Source organism: Brachycentrus maculatus, unplaced genomic scaffold, assembly GCF_059751285.1.
Source record: "Brachycentrus maculatus isolate JH-2025_06_01 unplaced genomic scaffold, ASM5975128v1 h1tg002057l, whole genome shotgun sequence".
NCBI lineage: Eukaryota > Metazoa > Arthropoda > Insecta > Trichoptera > Brachycentridae > Brachycentrus > Brachycentrus maculatus.
In genome coordinates this window covers 20,032-31,296 of record NW_028282593.1, presented here as the reverse complement: position 1 = coordinate 31,296, position 11,265 = coordinate 20,032, and the positions used below count along the sequence as shown (strand labels likewise).

Genomic DNA, 11,265 nt, shown 5'->3' with positions numbered 1-11,265 from the left:
ATTTGACTCTCTTAGGAATCGAATCCAGAACCTCCAGCACTCTTACCACTCTTCTATACATTCGAACAAAAAACCTACCAACATATTGGTACTATTTAATTTGCGTTTTTTTCCTCCCTTTATTAATTTCACAACTCTTTTATATTTCATTCAAGATTGTGTTACACCTGGTGTCACAAGAGTATGGGGGTGAATAGTGGAGAGCCATTAGGGATAGGTAAAAGAAGGGGATGAAGAAAAGATAGTAACAGGGATAAAGGATTTATGTGAGTAGTGAGATAGCGCAACTTACTGCACAATTCTCGTTCACACTTGAATTTATCAAGTCTTGTTTTTTTCAGTTGAATAGATTAGAATTATCGAGCACAGTTTGATAACCATTTAGAGTCTAAGAAAAACCTAAGATTATTTTTTTAAGGTAATGGAATACTTTTTATTTTCTTATAAAGACACTAACAAGGGAACTGCAATGTTATATGGTAAGAGTTACAAATGGTACGATGGTAACGTAGAAAATTTATGGCAACAAAAATTTACAATAAAAAAATTAAATAAAAAAACAAATTTTTCCTAATAAATGAACGAACGAACATTCGAAACTTATAAATAACTAATAATCAATATTTAAGGATGGGAAATTATATTTTTAGAAATTCATTAAAAGTTTCCTATGCACACCATATAACATACTCGAATCTCTGTTTCATAACCATTTAACTCAGAATATACATACTACGACTAAATAAATGTAGCTGAAATAAATTATATCGAGCATCTAAAGAAAATACATAAATATTTATATTTTTTTGTATGAACGAGCGTAATATTTTTCGATGAAAAAACCCAAAAGCAATCATTTTAGACAATGTTATTGTTCCATACCCAAAGAACGGTAATGCAATTTCCTGTCGCGAGGCAATCAAACCGAAATAATAAGCCATATCCGGAAAATTGATAACGCTTTTCTTCCAATGGCGCTCAGTCGGAAAATATTTACCGGAACACAAAGAATAACACCTGCAGGAGGTTCTACTATCTTCTCGATTCATCTCTTCCATTGCTTGGAGGCTTTTTTTCTTTTTATTCACTCACCTGAAAGCCTCGTTTCAGGGTTATTCTTTTCTCAGGTTGCTAAAGACGTGTACACGTGTGAGTTTTCCGGCATTTCCCACGATAGACCTTTGTGGGGAGTTCTAAGGACTGTCAGGTTATTAATTTGCGCACCGCTGTTCGCAATCCTGGAGAAATATACCTCCGGAGTTGATGGAATTAAAATATACATTCACATAGGGAACGCTTCTTAATCCCGTGCTGGAGGAAACTGAACAATGCTTTCTTCAAACGTATTCACTCGCATTTTATTTTACGACTGCAAGAACGTTTTAATATTTGTTGCACTTATTTATTTCAAAATAGTTACATAAATTTATTTTGTTCAAAAACGTTATATGTACCTTTTCATGTAAGCCTTGACATTAAAAACATATGTAAATACCACAGCCATTACAATTATAAAAAGTAAACAATTTTACAATTTTTAGTAATATTTTTAATGAACGCAGTTTCCATTAAATTATACATTGATTAAATTAATTAATTTGCACACTTTCATTCATTGTATGTGTGTCAAAGAAAGAAAGGTATAAGTCGAAATATACGAGAAAAACTTGTCCTATACTTGACTTGAGCAAAATACATAACAAAGCGTGTTCCTTTATATATGTTTATATTTATATCTGTGATTCCTTAATATAATTTTTTTTTTCTTTTTTTGTTTTATTTTTTATTTTTTATATTTCACATTAAACATATAATATATATATCTAGGAAGCATGTTCACAAGGGATGGAAAAGTGGATAAGGATATTGAGAGAAGAGTGAATGCAGGGAATAGAATAAATGTTGCTTTTAACAGAGTGATTGGGAATAAGAATATGTCCATGGAAGCCAAGCTAGCGGTTCACAACGGCGTGCTAGTACCGACACCAATGTATGGAAGCGAAACATGGAACTGGCAAAGGAAGGATGGAAGCAGAGTGAATGCTGTTTAAATGCGCTCCCTCAGACGAATGTGTGGAAAATCATTGTATGACAGAATTAAAAACGAAGATATAAGAAAGCAATGTAAGGCTGAACGAGGAATAATTGAAAAGATTAGAAAGAGCTCTTTGCGGTGGTATGGACATGTGGAGCGAATGGATGGTGAGAGAATGACTAAGAAAATATATGTGGCGAATGTGAGAGGGAAAACAGAACGTGGGCGACCGAAAAAGACTTGGCACGATCAGATCAATCAGAACCTAAAATCTGGCGGTGTCAAAAGTCTGCGTAATCGGAGGGCATGTATGACTTGATGTATGGATGTGAAGGAGGCGAGGAGTGTATGTCAGGACAGAAGAGTGTGGCGTTCCATCCTCTCTGCCTACCCCTGCGGGGAAACGGCGTGATGGTAGTAGTAGTAGTAGTAGATATTACATCCATATTTTTTTCATTCAATCTAACCATTAATAAATGGTAAAATACAAAGAAGTTTCGAAGGGATCGAACGTCTTTAATTGAGTTATAACAATATGGAATTAAGTATATTACTCATAATTATATTACTTCGAAATTTCTTTTAATTATAATAATAATTGTAAATGATAATGATTTTTTTTGTAAGTATTATTAAAAAATACTTTAAAAAAAGTAGTTTAATGAACCCTCTTTTAAAATCATATTCTGTTTTTGTTTTACATTTATTTACTGTTATAACATAAATATCCGTTATGAAATTTAAAGATATTTTATTTGAATAGTTCTCCGCGAGGACTTTCGTCTGGAGCCAGCCGATACCAGGGGAGCAGCAGGAGACAGCGCTCTCCTCGAGTGCTCCCCACCAAGAGGCGCTCCTGAACCAACTGTTATGTGGAGGAAAAATGGTTTGGTTTTGGACTTGGACGACAACGATCGGTAAGTTATATTATTTAAAAATACCCCTTTCGTAGAAAAAATTGCGATTTATTTTCATTATTTTAAAATATCTGTAGATCTACGTCAAAATTTTCAAGCTCTTATTTTGAAAACTGACATAAAAAAACAAAACCATAAATTTTTCTTGTAAAAAAAAGTTTCTTATGTGTTTCTCAAGAATCATATGCGTAATTTGTCAGCCGAAGAAAACACACAAGTTTTTATTTTCACTTATAGGAGACCCGATATTATCAAAACTATTCATGTTTATGGCAATAAATTCAAAAATAGTCTAATGCAAGTGTTTTATTTTAATATACGATAAATTTTATCACAACATTATTAAACTTTTATTTTAGAATAAAAATTGTGGATGGCGGTAACCTTATAATCCAAGATCTTCGACAGTCTGACGATGGAAGGTATCAATGTCTAGCTAAAAGTATTGTCGGAGTAAGAGAGTCTGCTGTCGCACACTTGAGGGTTCATGGTAATAACATTTAGAAATTTCTTTAATTTGATAAAATGACGTTCTCATATTCTCTCGCTAAATCGTTTTGAATCTATTATATCTGTTATAGTTAAGCCATATCTGATAGCTGGTCCATCGGACGCTGTGGTGCTAGTGGGCGGGAGTGTAACCTTCCAGTGCCGAGTGGGCGGGGACCCTCTCCCTGACGTGCTGTGGAGGAGGGCTGCGGGGGGCGGGAACATGCCCCTGGGAAGGGTTCACATCCTAGAGGATAGAAGCCTGAGGCTCGAGGGTATCGTCCTAGAAGATCAAGGAGAGTATAGCTGCGAGGCTGATAACTCTGTAGGATCGGTCACGGCTACAGGAATTCTCAAAGTTCATTGTAAGTTCATAGAAGTGTGAGAATATTTATTACTTAATGAAAGCTAAAAACTTAAAAATATATTGAAAAATATCGTCACTCTACTTCAAATTATTTTATTATTTTTTAGCACCACCTTACTTAGATGTGAAACCAATTACTCAAAGCGTGGAGATTGGTTCGGAAGCATTTTATGAATGTTTAGCCAATGGCAACCCTAGACCTACATTATTCTGGTCTTTAGAGGGTAATCACTCCTTAATATTTCCCGGTGTTACATGGGAGAGATATAAAGCGTCGATATCAATTGACGGAAAATCTTTGCTAAAACTACAAACAACTCTAAAGGAAGATTCTGGAGCGACGGTGGTATGCTCTGCAGTCAATTCTGCAGGTGCTGTTACCAGTAGAGCAAAGTTGATTGTTACATCGGAAGATGAAAGACCACCTCCCGTTATTATCATAGGACCATCGAATCAAACATTGCCGATAAAGTCCATTGCTGAATTTCACTGCTCCGCAGTTGGAAATCCGGATCCAGTAATATCGTGGTACCATAAATCGATACCGTTACTTCCCTCAAATAAAGTAACGATTATTAACTCGGGACTTCTAACGATAAAACAACTAGAAAAAGAAGATTCTGGAATTTATTCCTGCGTAGCGTCTAACAAAAATGGAAAATATGTATGGAGCGCATTCCTCAAAGTTGATTCTCCAACAAATCCGAGCGTCAATTTCTTTCGAAGTCCTGATCCCTCAACGCTGCCGGGTCCACCAAGTAGACCACAAGTAAAAAGTCAAACTGAATCTAGTGTCACTATTACATGGACACCAAATAATAAAATGGGATCATCTTCCTTGCTCGGTTACCAAGTGGAAATGTTTGCCAGGGATAATCTTGGCGGTGGAAAATATGATGCCAAATGGAGAATCGTTGCCCATCGCAACCAAGATCCGACTTTTACTCAAAAGAATCTTAGTGTTGGAGGTTCTTATATGTTTCTGGTTAGAACTGAAAATTCACATGGCTTTTCTCCACCAAGTCCTTTATCAGAGACTGTTTTGGGTGTTGGAGATAATGAAGTCTTGCTAGGAGCAGACGAAGGAGAAGGTTCAGCATTAATTGCTGAAGCCCGTGCTAGTTTACAAGGAGATGAAGTTGTTCGACTTAGTGATGTGATTCCAGTTGATTCGTCTACAATCAAGTTGGCTTGGGAGGTTGGTTAATTTTTTAATTGAATTATTTAATTTAACTAACTAACTTACTAACTAACCATCACGCCGCTTCCCCGCAGGGGTAGGCAGAGAGAATAGAGCGCCACACCACTCTGTCCTTGCAAACATTCTTCGCCTCTTCCACGTTCATGCATCTCCTCATACATACCCGCCAATTGTTACGACTCTTAACCTGACCACTTTCAAGTATTTGGCATACCTGATCGTGCCATGTTTTTGTCGGTCTTCCCCTGCTTCTTTTCCCACTAACATTCGCCTCATAAATTTGTTTTACCGCTCTTTCCTCACTCATTCGTTCTACATGTCCAAACCATCTCAACAAACCTTTCTTAATTTTATCGATAATGCTTATCTCAGCTTTGCATTCCTTCCTAATTTCACTATTCGCACATCTATCATACATCGTTTTGTCACACATTCTTCTGAGAGATCGCATTTCGACTGCATTCAGTCTTCTTTCAACCTTCTTTAATTATTTGATTATTTAATTATTTAATTTAACATATTTAAACAATATTTAACAATTGTTTCCTAGTAAGCCTAAGAGGTTTGTATGACTCACCATGAGATCACGAATCAAGATGTGAAAATTGATTAACTTAACTTTATTTACAATGTTTTTTTTCGCTTTCAGGCTCTCAATGCATTCAGCTTGGAAGGGTTTTATATTTATTATAGACCACTTGATAATCCTAATTCTACTATTGGCGAATATTATATGCAAACTGTACTTCATTCTGGTAGCACGTCAGGATTTGCAATATCGGGTCTAAAAACATTTACATCTTACGAGTTTTTTCTGATTCCTTTTTATAAAAATATTGACGGACGACCATCCAACTCACGAATCACTAGAACTGCAGAAGGAAGTAAGAAAACGTTATTGATTACGAAAGTACTTTATACGATATTACTTTAAAATAATTATCATTAATTTCCGGTCCCTATTTTTAGTACCGTCAGAACCACCGAATCAACTCGAAGCCTTTTTACTAAATGCTTCTTCTGTTTACCTGAAGTGGAAACCTCCTCCTCCAGGGAGTCATAATGGAATAATACAATATTATCAGATTATTGTGAAAGAATCTGGAAATGAATCACATGCTGTGTACAATGGATCAGTAGCGGGAGGAAATACTAAAGTAGGAGGACTGGTACCAGGAACATCTTATTGGCTGCAACTTGCTGCAGCCACATATAAAGGCATTGGCCCATACAGTCCACCAGCAGCCTTAAGACTTCCATTAGCTCCAAGCAATGAAGTTGATGCATCTTCAAAACTGCTGGATCCTCTACATAGGTATATATCATATAGACAAACACCTTTATTTAGCTCTTATAATTGATTGCAAATTGATTTTTCAACTAAATTACCAGTAAATCTCATTTTAATGTTTGTGTTTTCAGAAATACATTACAACAAAACCCTCAGCAAGTTGACGCAGGAGATCTTTTGACAGAAACATGGTTTCTCATTCTTGTCGGTTCTATGATTACAATAATGATCGTTCTTTTTATTGGAACATTTGCTATTAGAAGAAGACTTCTACTTTCGAAGAAAGGGGGTCTGCCAAATTTGTATGGTAAGATAGTTACACATTTTACTACTATTTAATCCGATTCCCCCTAATTTATTCCTAAAATTTATAATTTAATTTTGATGTTTTCAGATACTCGATGTATTGGTTCTAATCTTATAACGCAATTAAATATTAAAGGAACTCCAGGTTTACCGAGCAACCTCACAACTTCGTATAACCAAAACAGTGTAACTAAAACAGACTCTCTGATGTGGATGGATACTCGTCAAGACAACTGGAGACAGTCAAATAAAGTGCTCCATGGAATGACGGAATACAATCAAGGCAGTGGACAAGGGATCTTGCCAGAGTATGACAAAATTAATGGACAAAATATGCCAGACTATGCGGAAGTTGATGCTGCCATGATATGTTACCGTAAAAGTGGTCTGGATGATTCTAGAATCAGCACTGCGGCCTATGCTTCTGTTCCAGTTGTTTCAAATGATAAACAACTTGCGGGCACCTTGGTGAGTTCTTAGTTTTTACAGTAATTTTTTTATATTTTAGTTTCAGAATTTGTTTACTGATAAATTTCATACCGAAATTTTTACTCACAGGGTTGGATGAAAATGTGCACTGGAAGCAGGAATAAGGTAAATGAAGAACCGGAAGAGGAGGTCTATCCGGCAAGCAATGGTGGTTACTTTAACAGAAATGTCTACTCTGATACGTATTTTTCATCCGGACGTTCAGATATGTTCAAATTTGACAACGTATCTATAGATATTCCCAACCAATCATCTTCAACGGTCAATTGCAACGTAGCTAACGGAGGAAGATCAGTCAAAGAAAGAACCTATTCTCAACCTCAAACTCCTTGTAGCACTATCCGAAGAAGTCATCGGCTTCAAATTATCAGATCACAAAACAACGATAAAGGGATTTTATGTACCGACTCCCCAAAACTACAAACTAATAATACATATCACGAAATGAGAACTCAAGAGAATCCGACGTTTTCGCTTTTTGATGACCAGAACTGCAGACTTTCTGATATGCCTGATGATGATAAAGAATTTGTTGGCCATGTACAGCCGATGAAGTTAATCAGCAATCAGTATTCTCGACCTACCATCACGAGAGCATCTCCAACGGGAAAAACGAACTTATCAAGTTTTTCGACAATGAAAAATCCTAGCCAAGCTAAACCAGAGTATCACTCCTCTACTAGAAGTGAACCTGGTAATCATTAACCGTCATACTAAATCAAATGTCTTATATTTTCCTAATGACAAATATCAAAATTTACTGTAGTTCAACAAGTTCTCGGTTGTCTACTACTCTAAGATGATAATTCTTCAATATCTTTATTCTTCTATTCTCGTGTAAATTGGTTTCGAAATAGGTACATAATAATTAAAAGGTATTGTTAATATTTAAATAATAATGTAAAAACGAGAAGAGATAAATTTGCGCTGAAGTGTAAATAGTCCTATTTGTTCAGCTTAAATTAATTAAACTAAGTGTAAAAATTACATAATTATATCGACGTATACCTAAGATAATACATGTGATACAATAATATATAAAGACTAAATTAGTGGATATTAATTTCGTATTACCTACATGATCGGGAAAGAAAATGCTGTCGCGCAATAAATACAATTACGTACATATTATTATATGCTCAATATGGGTGTGATTTCGAAAAAGATGTATTGGTTTAAGATTTTATACACTATTGTAAATATTATTATTTGATATTGGTGTTTGCTAAATTTGATTTTTTCAACGTACGGAGTGTGAATTGAGCTGTTACATGTACATGAAATTGTAAATTGAAGTAGAAAAATAAATTCCTTCAAAAATACTGGTTATCATTTTAATTTCCCCAATGATATATATAAAAATTAATTATGAATCCAAAATGACTTATGCGTTTCAATTTGTTTACAAAGTTAATCAAAAGGGTGATCAATTTCAAAGTAACATAAGGTAGTTTAAATAATTCAATTAAGTATTAACATTTTAAATGGGCATTGCTCCCTTTGAGGTTTTCTTTTAAATTATCAATAAAGAAAATGAAGTTTAATGAGATGGGAATGACGTCTGACCTGACACTTGAATCCTTTACAATTAACTTGGTTTACAATTTTAAAAATTGAATATAATAAGTCCCAAACGGTAATAATGGTGTGGAATGCATAAAAAACGTGTCGCAATAGATTTAAAGAATTGAACTTTTAAAGTTTTAACAAACCTTCCTGAAATGTATGTAAGATTATCTTCCCGATTTATTGAATATACGTCAACACATCCCTGTAAAAAAATCAATCTAAATATGTATATTAAAACCAGTTAATTATAATATTTTTTTAGTTTACTTTAATTTTTGTTTACAAATGCTGAATTTGCTCTACATAAAAGTAATTCAAACCAAAGATTTCTATGATATCTCAATATAAATGAAGAAGCCTCTTGAGATGGGAACATGGAAGCCTGGGCTTTTAAAGTTCATAAAATTTTTACTTTATTCAGCCAATAACCGGTCGTAAGCCTTAATTGAAATATCAACAAAAAATCTTGATTTTTGTAGTATAATATACCATTTTTTAGTATTTTCAAACAAAGACAAAAATTATGATAAAGTCATCAAATGACTCATATTATTATGAGACTCATAAAAACACGACAGGATAATAACTTTGAAAATTTCAAGCCCTTTATTATTTTATCGAAAATATTTATGAAATTGCAAGAAAATGGTAATTCTATTAGGGGGTAAAGACGATGTTATAATAAACAATTCAGCCCTAAGACAGGAAGCGTCTCCTTCCGCCCTCCTTTTACCTCTAAAACCTTTATTGATAGGGGTAAGTGAATACATTTAACGTTCTTTGCTTTTAAAAACAACAATAAAAACTTTTTTGTTAAACTTCTTCAAATAAGAAAGCGTATAAAATATGAAGTACCCGAGATTATTTTACTAAGAAATTAATAATATATGAAGCCATCAAAAAAAAAAAAGGAAAAATGAAAAGTTTATAGGGGCGATATTAAATGGAATAATGTGCAAAAAATTTTATACTTTATTTCAAAGCCTGTTTTCAAAATTAAATTTATAATTTTCTTTATACAAGCACTTGGTAAATCGATGTATGACAGAATTAAATATGAAGGTAATAGAATGGAAAGTAAGGCTGATTTAGGAATTATTAAAAAGATTAAGAGATTTTCTTAGGGCCAGTTTGGACTTGCAGAGAGAATAGATCGGTGATTTTTTGCAAATATGAATGAGAGAAAATAATGAAAATGGCCTCGAAAGATTCGATACGAATTTTTTTAAACCTGAAATCTGGTAGTGTCAAAAACCTTCGTAACCGGTGGGCAAGTATATAAGGAGGTAGCGAGGAGTGTATATATATCAGGACAAACGAGTGTGACGTTCAACCCTCTCTCTCTATCCCTTCAAACTGTATGTGAGGTTACATGAGGTTGCATACTTGTACTCGTACTAGCGTGTGTAAGTAGTACACTATTAATTCTGACTAAAAATTTTAACTGGTGTAAAACATTTTTTTCCAAAGTTATTTATAATAACAGTCAAAACATCGTCGAAAAATTATTAGTAGATTTATTTATTGATGCCAGATTTCTGCTTTACAAAAACTTGCTCAACTCAACCAAAGATGGTACCGAGAGCTCGCATGCGAATGAAGGTATCAATTGAAGGATATGTATTTAACTTAAGTACACATCGAAAATTGAATAGTGTGGTTGACAAATATGGTTAAATGGTGAATGTTACACGTGCAAAAAGTTATCACTTAAACCAACATATTACATGTCGTATGCCCTGTAAATATACAGATTCCCAAAATTTATCTTCTCAATTTATTTTAAGATGTCAATATAAATAACTGCAAAATGGATAAACCCAGATTTCAGAGGAAAGATTTGGATACTTAAAATATTTCGAAAGAACAACCTGTTAAAGGTAGGTATAACGTATTAGATACAAAGACTATAAAATATATGCAAAAGTGTCAAATATAAATATTGAGAAATATTTGCGATTCAAAATTCAGGTTTGCACTTGCATATTGTGAAAAATAAATGTGTTTATAATACTGGACACTTAGACATTTAACAAGAATATATAATTAAAATGTAACTTTGTTTTGAAATCACTATAAATTTATAGTGATTTTGAAACAAAGTTACATTTTAATTATAAAATGGAAATTCACAAAGTTGGTGCTTCAAATATAAATTATATTTAACAAGAACTTTTATTTTTGAATTTGTTTTTCAAATGTGGCGAAAAAGAAAGTTGAATATCCTGATTTAATTTAATCGAAATATGAATAATTGGCATCTAAAAACCAAAATGTTTATTTTATATGAAATATAAATAAATGTTTTCACATTTTATATTATTTTAAGGCCCATTGCAAGCCAAAATTTTAGAATACTATTCTCGATTCACCTAATAAGAACCTTGAATAACCACCCTTAAACCCTTCACTCACCCCTTTGGGGTCACATCCATCCCTGAAGGACTTACGATAATAAAAGGCTCGCCTTTTTGCCGCCATCCTCCGTTCCGGATATTTCAATAGCCTCAACGGCAGCAGATTAATTTCGTTAATAATATTATATTTAATATACCATTTTCCTGGAAAGGCTTATGAACGTTCATCAGGGAAATCTTATTG

At 33.7% G+C, this 11,265-nt stretch overlaps 1 protein-coding gene across 1 annotated transcript; it reads left to right on the top strand.

Annotated features, from left to right (window-relative positions):
* Positions 1 to 2,703: 2,703 nt before the first annotated feature.
* Positions 2,704 to 8,415, top strand: LOC148298429 (protein sax-3-like). The gene is made up of 9 exons (XM_088276878.1): positions 2,704 to 2,952; positions 3,312 to 3,442; positions 3,534 to 3,806; positions 3,916 to 5,006; positions 5,659 to 5,893; positions 5,979 to 6,324; positions 6,432 to 6,607; positions 6,695 to 7,074; positions 7,165 to 8,415. Exons 1-9 carry the CDS (start codon positions 2,906 to 2,908, stop codon positions 7,798 to 7,800), a joined length of 3,315 nt encoding a protein of 1,104 aa, XP_088133004.1. The 5' UTR covers positions 2,704 to 2,905; the 3' UTR covers positions 7,801 to 8,415.
* Positions 8,416 to 11,265: the final 2,850 nt, after the last annotated feature.

Bases quoted from the DNA above. Each gene is read 5' to 3' on its own strand.
- LOC148298429 (XM_088276878.1), top strand. From the start codon at position 2,906: ATGTGGAGGAAAAATGGTTTGGTTTTGGACTTGGACGACAACGATCG. The intron at 5,894-5,978 runs GTAAGAAAACGT...CCCTATTTTTAG, and splicing joins CACTAGAACTGCAGAAGGAA to TACCGTCAGAACCACCGAAT. The intron at 6,608-6,694 runs GTAAGATAGTTA...TGATGTTTTCAG, and splicing joins GGGTCTGCCAAATTTGTATG to ATACTCGATGTATTGGTTCT.